The 22,011-nt window shown below is 27.6% G+C and overlaps 1 protein-coding gene across 1 annotated transcript; it reads right to left on the bottom strand.

Annotated features, from left to right (window-relative positions):
- Positions 1-946: 946 nt before the first annotated feature.
- On the bottom strand, positions 947-11,032 carry LOC145841986 (uncharacterized). The gene is made up of 6 exons (XM_082949314.1): positions 10,877-11,032; positions 6,588-6,892; positions 3,982-4,180; positions 2,831-3,910; positions 2,331-2,390; positions 947-2,123 (listed from the first exon to the last, which is right to left on the bottom strand). The coding sequence occupies exons 2-6, from the start codon at positions 6,840-6,842 to the stop codon at positions 1,945-1,947; spliced, it is 1,773 nt and encodes a 590-aa protein (XP_082805440.1). The 5' UTR covers positions 6,843-6,892; positions 10,877-11,032; the 3' UTR covers positions 947-1,944.
- Positions 11,033-22,011: the final 10,979 nt, after the last annotated feature.

The following is a 22,011-nucleotide window of genomic DNA, read 5'->3' as shown; positions in this document are numbered from 1 at the left end:
TTTCATTTTAGTTTTAGAAATTAAATATACTTTATTGTAAAAAATTTTACTGAGTACTAAATTAAAAAATTATATTACAATGTAGTTATTACGTTAAAAATTGTTGAAATTTTCTGGCTTTACGAAAAGAAGTGTTAGCTTTTACTCCGTTCAAAACTATTTAAGTACATTATTTAGCTAGGATTTTAAAAATTTCTAAGTACAAATTTTTATTTAAAATATAAGCGAAGGTCTTTAGTTTATTTTTGATATGAACTGTTATAAATGTTTTTTTTTTGTTAGACTAGATTTATATATTAGAATGAAGTCATTTTCTTGCTTCTAGCTAAAACTAAATCGTTTTACTGGTAGAGTTTACGTAAAAGGAAAGCTTAATTTCAGCTGAATGCTAAAAAGAATATTAAAAGTTTATTAAAAAATATATAAAAAAAACTATACAAAGTGTTAAATGAAAATTAAAACCATATCAAAGTTGAACACAAATTTTCTTTAATCTAAAAAATTAAGTTATGTTGCCTTTAAGATACAGTGTGGTGACTTAAATCATTAGATGTATCACTTTTAGTTTTACTTATTGTTGTGTACTTATGATTAGAATTTAGTTGTAGACTACTTCAAATGTGGTCTAGATTATTTTGCAAGATACTAAAAATGATACCTGATTTAATTAAAAATTGCTTCCTTTTTAAACAGTGTTTTTATCCAATTCGAGCACAAGTTAAAAAAGATCTTGTTTAAATTTAAAATAAATATAAATGATAATTAAGATCTTTTTTCTAGAATAAATGTTAGTATAGTTAGTATTGTATTTTTGTATAATTATAAAAATTTTAATGATTTAACTTTCCTTAAAAATTCTATTAGGGCAAATTATTATAAATTATAAACTTAAATAAAAACAACAGCAATAAGTAGTTTAATAAGTTTTTTATTCATAATGCTTTCTATAGCCTTTTACAATTGTTTAAAAAGTAAACGAAAATTATATTTAATTATGTAAATATACTTTTCTTGTTAATTGTTTCAATAATTTTATTATTTATTGGCACTTTACAACTATTTACTATATATATAAAATCCACAGTAGGTTTATTTTACTGTTATAAAAACTTTGACCACTTCCTAAAAAAATGGTAAAAAAAAAAGAAAATTTGTTCGTAATGAAAAAGTTGTGTTTCAAAAATAAACTAGGTAGCATGTAATTTATAAAAATTAAGGTTTCATGAGCATGACAAAAAAAAACTGATGAAATTTAGTTTACAAAAAGAGCACAAAATAAATAAAAAGGAAAACATAAATATTAAAAACATAAAATTCAGCAGACCAACTAAAAAGGGTCTTTGTCGTTTACGAATAGATCTATGTCTTTTAAAAATACTGAGCTGATAACGATTTTTGAGTTTTTACGTCAACATTGTCATATAAAAACATGGCCAAAAAACTTTAAATTTAACTTAAACTAATTCCACAAGCTAAACATTTTTTTTCTGCACTTCACATATTTAAACGACGCAGCAAATTCTTTGGCTTTCAGTTTTTAATTTTAACAAAATACTCAGCTATAACAAGTTGTGAGCAGCCTATTTAAGGGTATCAAGGCAGAAAGCAAACGATAATAACTCAGGATGAAAAGAAAAACATTGTATTCTAGAAAACGTATCAGCACCATTTGCTTCGTTTGTTATAAAATATATTTAAGCTCAAATCTCACATTTTATTACTTTTAACTTTTAGCCGATATTGTAACAAACTTAGCAGTTAGAGCGATAAAAAATCAAAATTGTGGTTTAATTGGGTATCTAAAAATACTGTATTAAAAATACCTTAATAAATATAAATTTCCACTATATAATGTAGATATATTTTGTTGTGTTAAATTTGCTTAAGTTATGTTTTTTAAGCATTATTAATTATCTTGATTAACATCATATAAATGTTCAGTTTTTAAGCTTGATGTCTTTTCATATGAAGAGAAAGATGATCAGATCTGCTAAATGATCTTCCGCAAACCATGCATTTAAATGGTTTAGCTCCTGTATGCTTTCGCATGTGTCTTGTAAGTTCATCAGATCGAGCAAACCTCCAATCACACCCTTCCCATGTACATTGATACGGTTTTTCTCCTAAAAACGTTTTTTTTCACTATTGGGCTTATTTCAAGAAAGCTAATATTTTGACAAAAAAATTATTGGCTTTATATAAGCTCATTTTACTACAAAAGTTTGTTAAAGTTGTAATAAATAGTTGAATTGCTTAGTACGTATTAGTCTTTTGTAAGAAAGTTATTAATAACTCTAAATAAAATTTATAACTAAGATGAATTATCTTACCGGTGTGTGTGCGTTGATGGGCTTTAAGATGTGAGCTCTTCGTGTAAGCTTTAGTGCAACCTAAAAAATTATTTTGTTTAATGTTAGCAAATCTTTTTAAGGTGTTTTTTTAATATTAAACAAAAAAAACAAGTCTTTAGTTTACTAGTAACAAAAAAATTGATATTAAAATAGTTTAAAATTACTTTAACACAAATTAATATTATTCTGCTGAATTTAAGTTTTTTGTTTTTAGTTAATTTAGCTATTAGATTTTGATAGAAAAAAACTGCTTAGAACCTGACTATTTTAAATGGTTTTTAAAACATTTTATTTTGGGTAAAAGTAAATGAAGTATTAGACTTGAAGTTAAGAATTTCATAAAGAAAATTGTCTATTAGTTTATTTTATACCATCGTTACTGTAAAAATTCTGTTTTGTAAGTTTAAAACATATAGAGCTAGAAAAGTTACAAAAAATCAGAGTTCAATAAGAGAAAATTATTTATTTTGATAACTTACCAGGGTGATTGCACTTATGAACTCGTTTCTTCTCCAGGTCCGGGTTGTTGCGTCTGCTGTATCGCGGACGGTACGGAATCGTTCCATTGACTGCCATTGGGTACGGAGTAGTGGTGTGATGATGGTGATGGTGCGGTATCGCGGGAATGCTCGTCATATAGGGATGGTGGCAATCGTTGTGAAAGCAGTTGCTTGGCGGAACTTGCTTGCAGTGGTAAGGGGCCACAACATGCTGATGGTGATGATGGTGGTGATAGTGTTCATTGTAATGGTTGTAGTTTTGCGACAAGCTGAAGTTTTGATGAAGGGTTTTTTGCTGAGAGTTGGCGAGTTGCAATGAAGTCGGGTGCTGAGGCAAATTTTGCGTGTGCGGCTGGCTGTGAGGTTGTATCACAAAGTTGTTGCTCGTCGAAGGGTAAACGCACTGGTTGTCGTTCACTTTTCCGTTTTCGCACTGGTTCATTGGCAACCCGTCCCAGACTTCTTGCTTGACTTGATTCATCACGGGTTTGGGAGCGTAAGCAGTATTGCTTGCGTATGACGTCATATTTGAGAAGTTCCCCGGTGCTGTGTTGAAACTCATTTCAGAGTGTTCGAAGTAGCTGGTATCGACGTTTTCCGTTTTGACGATGCTCCTTGGCTGTGACTCGACTTTCGGGAGTATAGGAGAAGTTGAAGCGAAAATTGATGTTTGAGGAGGAAAGTTGTCTTCAGAAAAAACAGGAGGCGACGATGAAGCGCAGGTAGAAGAATTTGGAGGCGAAGGATGTAGCACAAGGTCGGAGTTCTTTATAAAACTTGAAACTGATGGCACGGAATTTTTGTCCTTATTAAGGTTGTTATTGGAAGGAGAAGATATTGTTTCGTTTTTCAAGCAGTTGCTGTCGTAGCTGAGAATGTTTACGTTGAGGTTGTAACTTTTTACTTCGTTTATGTTGTTGATGTTGCAGTCGTTATAAGTTGTTTCGTAGTGGTTAGTTTCGTGAAAGTGGTTGTACTGCTCTTTAGTTGCGCCGTTATAACTGTCGTTTAGTACTTGATTTTCTACGGTTCTCTCTAATTGGTTGTTTAGCTCTGAACCTAATTTTTAATAAAATTTTTACATAAAAATGAACGAAAAAAATCTATAGAGTTGCTTATTTCAAACGCACCATAAATGCTGTTTAGTTGTTTACCGGAAAAATTTAAATCCCCAAACATCGTATTTTGTGATTTTTCTTTTATCTTTCCTAGATATTGATTGTCTTGAGCTGTACGTTGAAGGTGAATTGGTTGGGTCAGTGAAGCCATTTTATTAGAACTTTCCATCATTGTTGGTTGCAAGTTAGTGTAAAATGTTTCCATACCGTTCTGTAAAAAAGTAATGTACAATTTGAAATAAAGTAAAATTTTAAATATTTTTAGCCTAAAAAACTGCTAAGTCGTCTATGTTTACTTATAGTTTTTCATAGTAAAAAAAATGTATGTACGTATATATAACTACAAAGAAGTAGAGTTAGAACATATATTTTGAAATTAAAGTTATTTCAATAAAGTTTTATCTAAAGCTGAATATTATAAATCACTTAATTTAGTTTATATCATAAAACTATATTAAGTTTTATAAACCTAAAAAAGTTAATATAGTTCTTGTTTATGTACTAACATATTGTTAATTTTTATAAGTACTTTTTGAGTTTCGATTTTCAGGTCTAAAAATAAAACAAAGTTTTTTGTTGTTGTAAATAGTTATCAAAAAGCGAAGTTCATCAAGTTACACACAAAAACTTGAGAAGTCTATTATATAAACAAAATTAGTATAAAGTTTTAAAGTGTTTCTGAACAATTATTTTTGTTGAACTTAATTTCTACTAGTTTTGATAAGTATAACCTTTTTAAAGTATTATTGTTTTTATTCAATAAATAGAGTAACGTCAGTATCTACTTACGTATAAACTTTCAAAATGTTCCTATCACTGATAAATAAACAGTAGTTATATTAGTAGTTGGTATACATAGTTTAGTTCAAAGTTAGTTTTTTTACAATGAAAAAATCTTTATTTTAACGTTATCTTAAAAATACTTAGATAAAAAGTAACAAAGTAATAATAATAACAAGTTTATGCATGACTTTTTACTAACTAAAAAGAGTTTTATAAAAAACAGTTATTTTAAGCGTGTTAAAGCTAATAATGGTGTTCGAAATATATTGATGGAACCGATTAAAATGTTTAAAATAAACTTTTAAACATAAACTTAAATATCTAAAAATTAAAGTTAGGTGAACTAAAACTAAACTTTACACTCATCAAAAAAAACTTCTTCCATAACTTCTAACTATAGAAATGTAAGAATAATAATTTACTTAATAAGTTTGACTACCAAACAGTTTTATTGTTTATATATGCTAAACAAAACTTTTAAAACAAAATATGCAAGTTGCATGAAAATTATAAAACAAAATGATTAGAGTTTAAAATTTTAAAAATCTAAAACAAATTTGATGGTAAAACGTTGTTCTACTTCAGTAGCACTAAAGTTTTAAACAAAGTTGTTTCATCTTTAGAACTGAAAAAAAGCTATACAGTACACCTACTATTATACCAATTTCGTTTTAAGTTGTGCTATTATTCAAATTTATGACTCTACAAAATTGCTTGGAGAGAAGCAGCGAGTTTTCAAAGATAAGATCGGTGGTGCCGGTGATAAAATCTCAGCGTGTTGCATCTGCCTAAGGTTTTTTATGAGAAAAACTGTCTTATGTAATCGCTTCGAAAATTATGTAAAACTTAAATCGATTTTAAAGTTACACTCTTTTAAGCGTACACTTAAAATTTTTCGAGTTTAAAGTTTAAGTTAAATTACCAGTGTTAGACTAAAAGTATTTATTGCTATAGTTGTTTTAGTTTTGGTTTAAAATGAGATAAAAAACTGAATTGAGAACTTGTATTAAATAAAGATGCAAATATTTAACTTAAAAGTAACAAAAACAAAATTGAAGTTTTAGTTCTTTAATTTAATTGTTTTTAATGTTTTAAAAATGCTTACTTACTAACTTAACAATGTTTTGCAACATGAAATAGTTTAATGATAATTCCTTTTTTTTTCCTAAAAGTTGCAAATATACAATTTTTGTTTATCAGATATTTCCAAAGTTGACTAAAAAATAAACTTGTCTAAGTCTGAGTTTACATGTAGAGAAACAAAATCTGTATCTAAGTATCTTTTCATCATAAAAACTTATTTATTTACATTTAAAATGTTAAGCTGTTTGCTTTAAACATTAACAAACTTATAAAAGAAAATTTATTAGTAAACTTTGGCTTAAATTAAATTGCGCTATCTAAAAGCATAAGATAAAGTTTCTGTTTTTTCTCTCAGATTTCTGCTCTCGTAAATTACTTTTTTAAAGGATTCAATCACTGAAACTGCCGTCAATAAATCTCAGAATTCCGATAAGAAAATAGGGGTTTGAAACAAAGTTTAAAATAATAAGAGATTTGACTCTTTGCAGATGCAAACTATGGGTTTTATCATTCACTGCATTTGAGATAAGATTCTAATCTTTGATTATTTTTTTTTTATAAAAAATGTTTTTCTGCGCAGAATCAAAATTTTTGTCGGGTTGTCTTTTAAAAGTGGAACATTTTTTTATCTAAAACCATTTAAACCCGTAAAGATTAAGTACGGTTAAAATAAAACAATCAAAGAAATGACACTACGTTTGACTAAACATGTGTACTTGAAAAAAAAACATATAATGCAAAATCAGAACTACCTGGAAGTTTCCCAAAGTTTGGTTCGATGCCTGATTACTTTCAGAATCAAAAGCAAGCTGCTGAGTTGCTAAAAAAGAAGGTTCTGGGCTGAAATTGGAATATTCCGACTCTGATGAGTTCAATCCGGTTTCGTAGACGGAGTTAGTGAAGTCGATGTTTTGATCTGTCGTCAATGTATTGGTGATGTGGTCGTTGCTGGTTACTGTTGATGAAGTGAAAGGTTCAGAAAAATTGAGTGTTAATGCGGTGGCCATCTAAATTTGATGAGTTTCTTATTTCTTGCTTTTCTTATTACTCGTTAAACCTGCAAGTTTGCTTTGTTAAATATCTGGTACTTAAAAGAGCTTAGTAAACGTTTTACTTATTATCTATTAAAGTTAAATAGTTTTTTTTATACTTCGCAAACTGTAATCTCTCCATGTTGAATAAAAGTTTTCTTGTTTACAGTAGTTTCAATTGAAAAATAGCTAAATTTTAACTTTTTATTATGAATAAAAAAACTTCAACTTATGTCGATAAAAATTGTATCGTTTTTTAGTGAAGAAAGTAGTGAATTATTGGCCTAAGTAAAATAATGGTTTTAAAACTAATGTTTTAGACTACTCAAAACAAATTTTATTCAAGTTTGACTTATATATTTCTAGTTGTATTCTGAGGTTAAAAAATATGAACTAGAAAATATGTATTTTTTATAAGACAAATAATGCAAAAACTGCTTTTAAACGGTTCTAAAACAGAAAAAAACAGCGTTAAGTTTTCAAAACAAACCATGAGGGTTTAACAAAACACATTTTTTGCCCTTTTATTTACCTAACTATACGCACGCTGATGATGTTAGGGTCAGACACCAATTAAATTCAATATCGTATCAAATGCAAGCGAGCAAATTCGCAGACTTTCCGCCGCCACGACTGGCCTTTTTCCAATCAACAATCCAATTGGCCATTGTCGCAAGTTCGAAAGGTCATTGGGTCGCACATTAAAAGCGGCTATTTAACGCTTAGGCCACAATTAGCCTGCCGTCAACTAATTACGATTGTTATTTTAATTAGTTCACTTTTGCTGCCTTTTATTTTGAGTAAATTAGTTAAGGCGCTAGTTTTATTTTTGTTTGTTTTTGTTGTTTGCTACAAAAGTCAAAATACATTGAAAATAAAATGCTTTCTTGTCTATAACTTTTTAACAAAAAAAAAAAAATTCTTTGTTTATATGAGAAACTCCATACAAAATATCTAAATAAACAATTTTGAAACTAATCAATCTTTTTCAAACGTTAAATGCCTGGTCTCATCGTATTTAACTTTAAAAAAAGTTGTTTTCAGAAATGTTGACTTAAAAAAAAACATTATTAACAAGTTTGAATACTCATCTTGTTTTTTAAGTTTTGATAAGTCGTATATTTATATCTACTACAATTTCTTTATTTCTTTAAGATATCAAGTTATCGATTGGTCCAAAAAACTGACATAAATTTAAAAACGATGTCAAGTTGTCTTATTTTTCTTAATATAATGCTTATTCACTACGCTTTACAGGGCTAAACCTAAAAACGAATTAATTTCTTTTCATTTGTAAAATGAACACAAAACACAAAAAATTCTTATCTAAACAAGACCGATCAAAATACGTTGACAAGCTAGTTTCTTGTGTGGAAATCAAAGTAATAAGGTTTCAAAACTTTCGTTACTTTTTATTGTACTTTTGTTTACCTTTCTATCTACCCTACAGTTTGTCACGTAACCTAGCGTTTGCTTGTTTAAAAAGTTAAATTAATTTAAATAAATTTCCCAAAAGATTTATCTTTCAATCATTAAGAACTTTATCAATATTTGTTTTGTATTTGTTTTACAAAACTTTTATTATTTAATCTTAAATTCAAACTTAGTTTACTAATAACTGAACACTTTTTAATTTTAAATTTAAATGCTGAATTTCTATCTAAGAATTTTATGAACAATTTCAAATATATATCTTTTTAAATATAAATGTATTTTAGATCAGTGCTTTTTCCTAGTAGTTCTACAAAAGAGCTTAACAAAGTTGACGAGTGTAATTAACTACTTAAAACTTATTTTTTGACAGCTTTGACAGAAGCGGTTATGGCTTTTCATAATAAACTTAAAGTATTTTATTTTAATTTTCAATTTTATTATACTGTTTTCCTTTTTTAGTAACTATGTTTACTAAGTGAATAAAGCCTTTACAAAAGTTTTAGAAAATTCTAGTTTTATATCTAATTAGAAAGTTAAATAATTTTCAAATAACTTATAACGATTAAAAACGGAAAACTAGTACTTTCAGTTTATCATTTTTTAAATGTTGATAAAAAAGTTGTTATTACTAAAAATTATTAATCTTACATTAACGAATAGTTAAATAGCAACTCAACACAGTTTAGCTATCACTTGATGCTAAACTAACCTAAATACGACTTGGCTTTTTCATTTTCTTTAGTTTGGTTTTTATCTTTTTCTTAAACCCTATTCTCTAACCATTTTTACCTTTTTCGTCTACTTTGAAATAGTTTTCCCCTTACAAAAGTGTAAAAAATATCACACATGTTTACTTCTATAAAACCTCATAGTGTTTTAACATTTTTTCACAATAATCGATGATATATTTGAAACAAAGCTTTTCTTATGTAAGTTTTTGTGTAACTTAAAGATTGTAAAAAGTAACTACTTTCTAAGTTCATTTGTTTACTTCATTTATTTTTTATGTATGTAAAGGTAAATTACAAAAATTGTTTTTAAAACTTAATTATTTCAAGTTAACTGACATAAGTTCTGCCTTGAAGCAAGTTTTGTGTAAATTTTTGATGAAAAGTAAAAGTTTGAAACTACAAACCACAATTTTTTAGTTGGTTTTGCTCCTAATTACGGCCTTGTACACATTTTTATTCTATTAAATCATCTGTGGTAGATAATAAAAAGTCTTGTGAAAAGTTGTGAAAGAAATAAAAGGAATAACCAAAGTTTTCTTTTTAAAAAAGCTCAGGTATTATACTAAGAAAAAAAAATATTTGTAATTGATCTTAGTATCAAAGACAAGAAAAAATGCGCTGTACTAACAAAGCAAAAATTATTAGACTTTGCTTTCCACCAAAACACTGCGTCCTTGTTTACTTTTAGTGCGTGCAGCTGGACAGTTTGGCGTTGCTGTGGCGTTGCTATGAAAACAAAAGCAAACTTCAAGCTTCACTGCGCGCACAATATCAATTATATTAGACTACGATGACGGAGTGGGCAAAGCGAACCATCGTTCTCAGCTACTTTTGATTAGAAATATCTCTTACATTTTCATCGCCTCTTTCGGCCTCTAAGACATAAATTGCTCGCGGTGGGTTTTTGAAGCACCCTTGGAAGAGCACTTGGAATCGTTGAGATGGCCTAAACAGTCCTCAGCATTATTCTGCTGAAAGTCAGCTTGAATCTTGAGATTTCCTGTTGTTTTGTCAATTAAAAATGCAACCCATGATTTCTTCTTCTTTTTTTGTAATAATGTTATTCCTACCCGCTCATTCTAGCGACGTTTAAAGATAAGTTTCAAATGCATTCGATAAATCATCGGTTACTTATGACTTTCTCGCAGCCCGACAACTCACCATCTCATTAAACTCTCACGCAATCCAAGCTGATTGCACCAAGTTATCGTGAGAAGCATTTTGTGACGTCATAAAGCCCTTGTTCTCGCATGAGCGATCGTCAAGCTGTTATTCACGAAGGAATACTTGGCTGCGCACGAAATTTGCAAATAATTTTTCAACATCGTGTTTATGGAAAGATTAAATATACTTTAACAATTTATTTATATGCTAGACCGCATAAGGTGAAAAATAAATTTTGAGGTTTTTATCGCAATTTGTGAATTTATATAATATATTGTGCTTATTGAGTGACACTGTTTAAGAAATTTTATATACATTCTCTTGTTCTCCTGAACAAGTTTTATTTATAATCTGATGTATTTAATACGAAAGCAATAAAAGATTCACAAAATGTTTCAAATTAAAATGCATGTTATTCTAAACAGTGTTTTAATTAACTTTTGTCCTGTATACTTTTTAACTTGATAATAAATTCTTTGAAATACCAAATTTAATTTCAATAAGAAACAAATAATTAGAATTTCTACGCTGTTTTTTACAAAACAAAGCTTTCAATAAAACTTAAAAACCTAACACCAGCTAGTTTTTTTTATTCTACGTAAATAAATTAGAAACAAGCTTAAATAAACAAGATTAAATTTTCAGTTTTACATAAACAAAACTTCATTAACACAAACGTACCTTAACTTTCTTTACGACTTTAATGTAACTTAATATCGGCGGCTTTGTTGAAAAAGCTGCTTCGTTCACTTGTATTATTTATCAGGTTGTGCAAAATCTCCGAAAACAAGCTCGCTCGGTGAAAACCTCGAAACTTTGGAATTCTGAGCTCGAGTGTCTTTCCTTTCTATACGACTTTCGCTTTTTTCTTGTTTCTCGTTTGAAAAGAGCGGCGGCGAGATGTTATTGTGCTTAATACCCTCATCAAAGTAATCAGGCTTGACTTTTTTTTTTTAATCGTCGACGATCAGCTTTGGCTTGTTTGTTGTCCAATTTCGTCGTGCATGTTTCTTTTTGTTTCCAAACAATCATTTCGTGTATTTTGAACGTGTTTTGGCCGCTTCGTATGTATTTTAAATTAGTTGAGGATACAGCGCAAATTGCTCGCTTTTTATTACACTTGACGGACGTTAATTCCAAAGCTTTTGTTTGTGCCTGACAAAAGTTTGCCCGCATATATTTTTAGTGCTTTAAGCTCACACGACATACTCATAATAACTAATTTAAGTTTGTTGTGTAATTTTAGAATTTAGTTTAAGTTTTAAAGCAAACGGATTTATTTTCGTATTTGAAGCCGTAATAAAATGACTGCTTTCAAACCATATTAAGTTTATATAACATTCGTTTGATCATAAACTATTTATTTAATTTACCAGAACTATTTAGATTATAAAATAAACATATTTAAATTTCAAAATAAAACTTAAATATATCTCACAAAACTATGAATAATACCTATTTCAAAGTTAGAAAAATTCTCAAATAAAACTATTCAAAATTTCACTGTTTATAATTTCCACAGCTGTTGGCTCCGAGAGTTTGCCTTAAAAGCTGTTAAAACTCTTGTCAGGCTACGTACAAACTGAAGGTAGCCCGATATGGAAGGTGTGGTCCATTAGTAATTGTGCGACGATGCCGCTCTTCCTCTGCGAAATGAAAAGACGCACACACAAGTCGGCAGTTCACGCGGAGTTCACTCTCAAGAATTATGTTGATTTGCTAATAGAGATGCTCTGTGAGGGTCTGCTGCAGCAGCCAGAGTATTTCAAAATAATATTCTTGATTTGCAGGCAGACCGCGTTTGAATGGGCACACCTTATTTATTTGGAAAGTCGTCGCTCTCATTAACCATGTCACTTTGTCAATTCGAATGACTTCTTCAAAGCACTTTTAATTAAACCACTAACGACAAACGGAATTAAAAAGTATATCAGCCACCATTCGAGCCATTTTGTGTGAGCGACAGTTTCCATCGCCCGATAAGCATCTTCTGGCTGGTATATGTTAACAGTGGCTGGTAATTAAACTTATTCCAGCGATGATTGACATTTAAAACCTTAAGTTTTCGCGACTTTGTGGTTGCAATACATTGTAGTTTAAAATAGATTTTTGTTGTAAGTCCAAACAAAGTCTTGAAATTAACCGAGAATAATCCTTTTATCTACGTGAGCAAAATTTGTGAAACTAATTATAGAATAAGTCGATAAAAACACTCCTAAATTAAACTAAAGATTACTTGAACTAGTAGTTTTACAAGTACTTCAACTGCTAATGATTTACATCTGGAAGATAACAACTACAATTTTACTTGTTTAAACTTGTATTAATTTTGTATACAGTATTTTACGTATTATAGCTTCTAAAATCATACAACAAATATATATGAACATTAATATCAAGTTTTTACTTTATAATGTGTTCATTGATTTTAAAAACTAATAAAGGTTTAACATGTTATGCATTTTTATTTTTCCGTGTTTTATTCACTATTCTAATACTTTTTCAAAGTTTTAATAGCATTCAAAAACTAATTAGATTTGTTTAAAGATTTGTCTACTAACATAAAGTTAGTTTTTTTTAATTTTTTCGTCCTCAACAATACTTTTGCAAAATTTTTAAATAAAAAATTATTCACATTTCATACAATAGAGTTGTATAGGTTTTATAAAAAAATTGGTTCATTTTTTTACGATAAAATTTATCTATCCAAAAATAAGTTGCGTACGAATTTACTAACTTAGAAACCTTTTGAAATCAATTTATTATTTAAAGCTTTGATGTTTAAAAATAATAAATACTATACAATTAAAATCCTCTAAATGTTATTTATTGCTATTAAGTTTATACTGTTTTTAAATGTGTATAAAAACAAGTGAACAAAACAGTCAGATTTCAAACTTTGTATCAGTGTTTAAGAGTATAGAAATATTAAAATACTTTATCAGTTTTATAGCCTATTTTAGATTAAGAACAAACTAGTTTAGATGTTATTTTAACTTAGGTAGTATATTAAAGCTATAGTACATCTTATAAAGTTAAAAAGTAGAAAAAACTTTGTTGGCCGCCATTTACAAAAAAATAACTTTTTTTAAATTTATTTGAATGATAGTTTCTGTCAGTTATGTTTTAAAAATATCCTTTAATATTTCTTATTGAATCAAACTGACCTTTTAATATAAAAAAACTATTTTCGTTGTTCTTAAATAGAGTAGTAAACGCTAATTCTTCTTTTTATAGTAAACTTACATTGTATTGTGTTGTATACAACAATACTTAGATACTACACAATTAGGAGAAAAACTTTATGCTTTAGGAGAACTTCTAGAAGATTGTTCGTTTTTTAAAAGATATTTACTTATTTATTATAAGCTTAACAAATAACTTAATAATTTTTAGTCCAAAATAAATTATTATATTAAAGGATTATAGATACCAGAAGTATAATTAATATTTTAAGTAAATAAGAATTTTAAAAATCAAAAACTATATTTTTTTATAATAACGCAACTTAAAGAAAAATTATAACTTATAATACTTTTACCTAAAAAATAACTTATTTTATATTTTTTATAATTGATTATGAAATGAATTAAAACAGTTTTTATTTCTATTTGATTTATGTACAAAAATGTTAGATAATTTTTTTTTGTTGTTTCTATTGAATAGACTCAACAAAACTAGCTAAAAAACTCATTAAATTATTAAAAATCAATCACTTGGATGTATTTATATCATATAAAGTTTCATTTAACCGGACTCATATTTTGTTGCTAAAGGTTTGTATTTAATTTATAAAAAGTCCAAAATATATAAAAACTAAAAACTCCGTGAATTTTTTTCACAAAAGTTAAATACACAAAATGATCAACGTAATAAAACAAATGTAAACTGAACTACATTTTTATTAATAGTTTAATGCCTGTAAAAATAACTGATGAAAACTTTACTAAAAAGTGTTGTTTTTCTTAAAAGTTGTTATACTGCTAAACAATTAAAATGCCTCCAGCACAATTGTCACAAGCAGGAATATTTTTCCAAAGTGAAGTGTCGACTGCAAATTTTATTTTGATATTTAGTTAATCTTGTAAGTAGCAGAGTGCGGCAAAGGTAAACCACTAAGTTAAATTGTAACTTATCTGGAATAAACAAAAAAAAAAAAAAAGAATCGAGACTGGCCTATCGAATATTTTGAATTTTTTTAAATTCTTTTAATAGTCTTTTTTTTTTAATGTCAGCTTATATTTTAATAGAATAGTTAAAAAAACATAATTATATTTAGTATATATACTAAAAACTATTTTAATCTTAAAGTGTAATTAAATTGTTTGGTTAAGATCTAAATTGTAATTCTTAGCAGTTTGTAAAGTTCAAAAAATGCAACAAAAGTTAGTTAAATAAACTAACAAACAGCGAAAGATTTCTATCTTTAACAGTAGACAAGATAGTAAAGCTATTGTGTTTACTCACTGTAACTTTTTAAACTAAACTTTTACAAAATATAGTTTTTATTTTCTTTAAACTATTAACTAGTAATATAAGTACTAGAAACTTTAGTTTAATAAGCTAAAACTCTAAATATATTCTTTAAAGTTTCTATAATCCTATTACAAAGCAGTTGATGATGATATTTTAAATAAAAACTATTTTTTTCAAAATGCCAAAACACACTGAAAGTTGCATTCATGCACAATGAGCTTGTTGCCAAATAGAGGTTAATTTGTGTTTTGTTTGAAGAAAACAACAAATCCCACTAATTGATGCAGCACAGATAACATCGGAGCTGTGCAGCTGAGCTTTTACTTTTGCAAGCAGATAAGAAATCACGTGTGTGCCCTTTGAAAGCGGCCTGCTCTTTTCAAGTCTAAGCATAATTTCAGCACCTGCTAATTGATTTGCAAGGAAACATGAGTACAATTAGCACGTTAATGTTTTGTATGTAAATGTTTTGGACATTAACGCGTTTTATTTTAGTGTTCTTATAGAATACCACCATTATTAGTACTTTTTAAACTCTTTCGTACTATTTTTAAAAAGTTGTGATAATTGATTGTACAGTATATATTTTAAAAAGCATAAAGTAATTTTTTTCTATTTGTTTATGCTCATTTTAAATCTTCAGTTAACTGTCATCTTAAATATTTCTGCTTATCTACTTGAGTCTCAATTGACAAACAAACAAAATTGTAATTGTTTAACTTAAAAGTTCTTGTTTGTTTAAGCTCAAAGTTCATGACATGTCATTTTTTATAATACTTTTTTTAGATCATCTTATAGTTTTAAACCACTGTTTTAAATTAAATATGTTTTTAAGTAAGTTAAAAAGCTATGTATTTATAGACATACTTCTATGAAGCAGGTAAATTAAACAATTTTTATAACTAATTCATTTTTCTGTTGCAAAATCCTACATTAAATTGTATTTGTTTGTGTGTAATAGAAATAAAAATCAAATAAATGTAAGAACCTCATTCAATCAAAGATTATTCCTGCACAATTTGAGCCTGCGATAGAAATTAAAGCTGTTGCCAAATGATGATAGGTTTATCGGGGATCTTAAAAGCAGCTGGTAATCAGCGAAAAATAAAGTTTACAAAAGAAATATTTTTTTGATCATGAGCATCACGCTAAAACTGCTTTCAAATCAATTCTTACACCTAAAAATCTTTGCATGTTGGCGCATCCTTAAAAACAAATGCTGCTTTTTAATTTTCCAGCCCACCAACCCATCTGCTGCCTGCCTCTGTGACGCAATAATCAAAGAAAAGCTGTTGGCACCTGCACCAGGATCCGCGCCCATTTTGCAACTTGTTTATTTTGAACTTTGTTTATTAACGCTGCAGCTTTTGCTTTGATTTATCGTCTTCCCCTGCTGTTACGCGCACTTCTTGCATGAACTTCTTCGCGCAACATTTACGTGAATAATCATTTACAGTTTAAATATTTCATGTTGCAGCAGAAGCTTTTGATAAGGGTTAAAATAGCATTTGGCCGGTTGAGCGTTGAAAAGACAATTATGATATCTGTTTAGGAAAACAAAATAATATAACATAGTAATAACAAAAAAAAATGAAGCTTAAGTAAAGCCGTAGAACTACAATGAGAAAAAAAAACTATTTGTTTTTATTACAACGTACCGTTAAATTTTTAGTTATATATAATTCTTTTAGCATTTATACTACATGCTTTTATTATATTAAACAGATAATTCATCATTATATAGAGATAATAATTGTTGTCGTTTTTAATAACACAATGCGATACCAACATTACACGCTCTGGGACTTTAAATGCCAATTAATCTGCATGCAAACGTGTAAGAAAATAAATCATAATCATAAAACAGATGATTTTTAAAGATAGTATTGCTAAACGCAAAGGTGATTAACATGCGGAAATTGGTGAATACTCGACATTTTAGTTGCATTGTGTTGAACATATTTAGAACACGCATCGACTACGCAAAAACACAATGCGCGCTCGAAATAGCTGACTCACGAAAGTGCAAATAAATACGTTGGAGCTCCGCTATCACGCAACAAACAATAACTGGCACATTAACGCTTATCTTGAGCAAATAAGTCCCTATAAAGCAAGGTGATTCTGCATAAACAAAAGCTACTCGTTTCAATCAGCCTTAACAAAAGCGAAACTTTTGCTCAAACAAATCGTTTGCTTTCGATTGTCACCAGGTTTTCTGCTGTCACGCTAACATTAATGTTACAATGCAAATTTTCATGTCAAATATGAGCTAAGCACAAGAGAAAGTGTTTGATTGGTGTTAAAATTCTTTGTTTGTAGACGATTTAGTATTGTCGTTTGTTAAACAAACTTACAAGTGCTTTTTATTATAGTCAGTATGGATAATTGGACAAGGTTTTGTTGTTGTTCAAAATGTTGAAAATTTTTCAATTAACCTTGTAGGAACTGATTTTATTTTTAAAGATAACAGTATTCTATTTTTTCTGCATAAAGGAAACTTAAGAATTTCTAATAGATAAAACTATTTCAAAACTTTATTTTTAATAATGTTATAATACTTTTATTCGGATGTTTTTGTAATAATGTATCAAACTTAGTTCCTATAATATTATGTTAGAGATTAAAAACAAATTTTCTCAACGAATAATTTTAAAGTTACAAGTAAAATAGTTTTTAAATATTTAATTTATAGCTAGCTAGGCTAAAAATGTTAAAGTAAGTATACATAGTAAGCCTATAGTAAAACATTTTTATTAATAAGGTTAAAAAAATGCTTAAATTGTTTGAACATATTTTTAAATGGTGCATAAAATTTATTTGTTTTCTTTTTCATTGTTGTTGGTAAAATTTTGATTCTTTATACTTCAAAATCTTTTTTATTCACAATAATTTTAAACTATTTCTCAAGAAGTTGATGTAAAAATTTTAAGATGCTGAAAGTATACCTTATATCTTTAGAAGGTTCTTTTAAAATTTCAAAGACTATTTTAATATAAATTCATATTCTTAGTTAAAAAATCTGAGACATTATATACATATTCTTATCTTTTTTTTTTGATGGTTTTATTTCAAGCTGAAAATGAAATAGAAGCATTTTCAAAAGTTTTATTAAAATAAAAAACACCTAAAATTGTAATAAAGTCTGCGTTTTCAAAAAAAAAAATCAGGAAAATATTTTGTTTTTCAAATAATTTTTCTAAGCCTTATTGATATTCTAAATGAAAGTTTTTTTAAATTTTTTGGTGTTTAACATTTCTGTTAAAACTTAGTTTAAATATCTTTTAAAATTTCACTTATAGCTTAAAAAAAACTTTTATGAGTTTATACTTTAAGGAATGTACAAAATTTTACTTTTTTTTTATATTTATAACTTCAATTTAAGTCTAATATCGTAAGTTTTATTACACATGAAACCAATTATAAAATAAAGTTAAAAAAGTTAGTAAAGAAACTTTAAAATAGTGTCGTAAATTTAGCACATAAAAGTGTCTACTATTTGAACTGGACACTAAAAAAGCATCATAAGTTTCTTTTCTTTTTTCATTGCTTTTAATGTTTATTCTTTTAAATCTAGTCCAAAAGTCTATCCATGGATTTATTACTCTTTTTCTAAACTTTGATCGGAATTGTCTTGAATTTTTTGATTTTTGTGAGCTCTTTTTTGTTTTGTACTTTGACGTGTGTTTTACAGGTTTTGTTTTAACTTTAGAAAAATTTAAGATTCGTGTAGATAATGATCTGTTTGTATATGATGGTTTAGTAGTTAAAAAAGTTATATTGTTAAGTTTTGTTTGACTTGTTTTAGATAGAGGCTTTGATACCAATTTAGTACTTAACCTATTTGTAACAGAATCATTAGTTTTCTTAAAACTTGCTGATGTAGCACGAGTGTAACTATTTGTTGTTTTATAGTTTATAACAATAGGAATAATAGGAATTAGTGGCATAGAACGACCATTAGATTCATTCTTATCGGTTCTAACAGTTGTATAATTTTTACGATTTGTCACGGTTTTAGAAGTCCCTTTAGAATTATAGTTACTTGTCGGTTTAGTTATAAAACTAGTCATTCTTTTTTTCGTAGTTTTAAAGGTGCTTGTCGTTTGAGTACTTGTCGTATGTTTTTTTGATGAATACTTTTTGGTTGGTTTCAGAGTAGATTGAAAAATTGTAGTTTTTTGAGTAGTTGTAGCTTTTTGATTAGTTGGAATTTTTTGAAAAGTTGTAGTTTTTTGAGTAGCTGGAATCTTTGGAGTAGTTGTAGCTTTTGGAGTAATTCTACTTTTCTGAGTAGTTGTATGTTTTTGAGAAGTTGTAGTTTTAAGAGTAGTTATAGCTTTCTCAATAGTTATAGTTTTCGGAACAGTTGTAGGTTTTTGTGTAGCTGTAGTTTTTTGAATAAGTGTAGTTTTTGGAATAGTAGTAGCTTTTTGAGTAGTTGTGGTTTTTGGAATAGAAGTAGCCTTTTGAATAGTTGTAATTTTTAGATTACTTTTAGTTTTTTGAGTTGATGTAGTTTTCGTGTCTTTTGTAACTTTTGGAGTAGTTTTAAGTTTGTGAATAGTTGTAGTTTTGGGAAAAGTTGTAAGTTTTTGAGTTGTCGTAACTTTTAGAGTAGCTGTGGCTTTTTGATTGGCTGTAGTTAATTTAGTTTTTGTAATTTTTGGAGTAGTTGTCGTTTTTCGGACGGTTAAAACTATCGGAGTAGTTGTAGCTTTTTGAGTAGTTGTTGTTTTTTTGGAAGTTCGAGTTCTTTTGGTTTTTGTAACTTTTAGAGTATTTGTAAATTTTTCAATAATTGTAGTTTTTTGAGTAGTTTTAGTTTTTTTGACTTTTGTAACTTTTGGAGTAGTTGTACGTTTTTGAGTAGTTATAGTCTTTAGAGTATTTAAAGCCTTCTCAATAGTTGTAGTTTTCGAAATAGTTGTAGGTTTTTGTGTAGCTGTAGTTTTTTGAAAAAGTGTTGTTTTAGGAATAGTAGTAGTTTTTTGAGTAGTTGTAGTTTTTGGATTAGTAGTAGATTTTTGAGTAGTTGTAATTTTTAGATTAGTTGTAGTTTTTTGAGTTGATGTTGTTTTCTTATTTTTTGTAACGTTTGGAGTAATTGTAAGTTTGTGAACAGTAGTAGTTTTTGGAAAAGTTGTAGGTTTTTGAGTTGTTGTAACTTTTAGAGTAGCTGTAGCTTTTCGATTATTTTTAGTATTTTGATTAGTTGTCGTTTTTTGAGTAATCGTAACTTTAGGAATAATTTCAGCTTTTTGAGTAGTTGTTATTATTTTTGAAGTTTTAGTTTTTTTGGTTTTTGTAACTTTTGGAGCATTTGTAAATTTTTGAGTAGTTGTAGTTTTTGTATTTTTTATACTTTTTTGAGTAGTTGTAGTTTTTGGAGTAGCCGTAGTTTTTCGAGTATATGTAGTTTTTTGAATAGTTGTAGTTTTTGGAGTAGTTGTAGCTTTTTGAGTTTTTGTAGTTTTCTTGTTTTTTGTAACGTTTGGAGTAATTGTGTTTTTGTGCTTAGTTGTAGTTTTAGGAAAAGTTGTAAGTTTCTGAACAGTAGTAGCTTTTTGAAAAGTTGTAGGTTTTTTAGTTTTTAGAGTAGCTGTAGCTTTTCGTGTAGTTGTTGTTTCTTGAGTAGTCGTAACTTTTGAAACAGTTATAGCTTTTTTAGTGATTATAATTTTATCAGTAGTTGTCGTTGTTTTAGTTTTTGTACTTTTTGGAGTAGTTGTCGTTTTTTGGACAGTTGTAACTTTAGAAGTAGTTGGAGTTTTTTTAGTTTTTATAGCTTTTGGAGTAGTTGTAAATTTCTTAGTAGTTGTCGTTTTTGGAACAGTTTTAGTTAAATTTTTTTGAGAAGTTGTAGTTTTTTGAGCAGCTGAAATCTTTGAAGGAGTTGTAGTTTTTTGAAAAGTTTTAGTTTTTTTAACTTTTGAAATAGTTGTAGATTCTTGTTTAGCTGTAGTTTTTCGAAAAGTAGTAGCTTTTTGAGTAGTTGTAGCCTTTCGAGTAGTTGTAGTTTTTCGAGTAGTTGTAGCTTTTTGAGTAGTTGTAGTTTTTTGATTAGCCGTAACTTTTTTAGTTTTTGTAACTTTTGGAGTAGTTGTAGTTTTCTGCGTTTTTGTAATCGTAGTTACTGGATTTTTTGTTGTCTTTGGAGGAAGAGGCATATCATCATAATAAACTGTATTGCATAAGTCTAAAAACAAAAAAAAGTATTATAGTCTATCATATTTATTACAATTATGCGTTTTGTTATGTAATGTTTTTTTTTAGAAAAAGCTTAAAATTTTTTAATTTAATTTTTAGCATTCTATTTTAATCTGATTAATTGGCTTTGTCAGTAGAAAAGTAAATAATTTACTTTATAACAAATTTTTACACTTAGTATACTTTAAAAATAGATGAAATAAGTTGTAAGCTACAGTATATCGAACAACTTCTACCAAAAATCAATTAAATAAAAGAATTAGTTTCGTTTTTTTATTTATTTTTAGAGTAACATGCAAACTATAATAAATATTTTTTTATTGTTTTACTTAAGCGCTGCATAATCTAAAAAATATCAAAGTAAAAATTAATTAATTGAATTTTTACTAATATAATTGCTGAAACAAAAGTTAAAAATAAATTTTTAAAATTATTGGACCATTTACATTTATATGATCTATTGCTACTCTTTAAAAATACTTTTTTTAATCAAATTTTTATAACTCGTTTATACATATTTGAAACAACATTTTTTGAATATTCAAATTAATTAGGAATTTAGTTGGAAATAATTACAAAACAAGTGACTTTTTGTTTTATTAACTAAGAAAAAAAAACAAAGCATATATTTATTAACGTTAAAGTTTCAAGTTTTAAACAAATCTTATACAGTGTTGAAATATTGTTTGCATGTTACATGAGTATGTCAGCAAAAAAAAACATAGTAAAAAAGTATGAACAGCCCTTTTAAATGATAGAATTGAGCTAAAAAATAGAGTACTCTTCATATACACATAAATGTTTTTTACAAAGTCTCTAAATTTAAACATTTCATTAAAAGTCAACAGTATATTAACCTAAATACATTCTTGCCATATTCTAATGTGAATAGACACACAAACTTTAGTATAACTTGACGACAGTTTTAAATTAACTTGTAAAATAAAAATAAGTACTTAAGATTTTTTAGCTCGTATATTCAAGGGCATAATTTTTATTTGAAATTTATCTCACCAGTGTTACAGTGTCTGTCACATATCTTGAAATATACGTTACCGGTACATCTATCTGGCTTGTTCTCTGCGCATTCGTAATGGTGAAGTACACTTGGCCCCATGATAGAGCCAGCT

Source organism: Thalia democratica, chromosome 8 (genome assembly GCF_965202585.1).
Source record: "Thalia democratica chromosome 8, ktThaDemo2.hap1.1, whole genome shotgun sequence".
In the NCBI taxonomy this organism is placed as follows: Eukaryota; Metazoa; Chordata; class Thaliacea; order Salpida; family Salpidae; genus Thalia; species Thalia democratica.
This window is presented reverse-complemented; position numbering and strand designations above follow the sequence as displayed.

Excerpts from the sequence above, each read along its gene's own strand:
- LOC145841986 (XM_082949314.1), bottom strand. The coding sequence starts at position 6,842 with ATGGCCACCGCATTAACACTCAATTTTTCTGAACCTTTCACTTCATCA. Across the intron at positions 4,181-6,587 it reads AAACTTTGGGAAACTTCCAG|AACGGTATGGAAACATTTTA; the intron begins GTAGTTCTGATT and ends ACTTTTTTACAG. Across the intron at positions 2,391-2,830 it reads TCATAAGTGCAATCACCCTG|GTTGCACTAAAGCTTACACG; the intron begins GTAAGTTATCAA and ends ATAATTTTTTAG.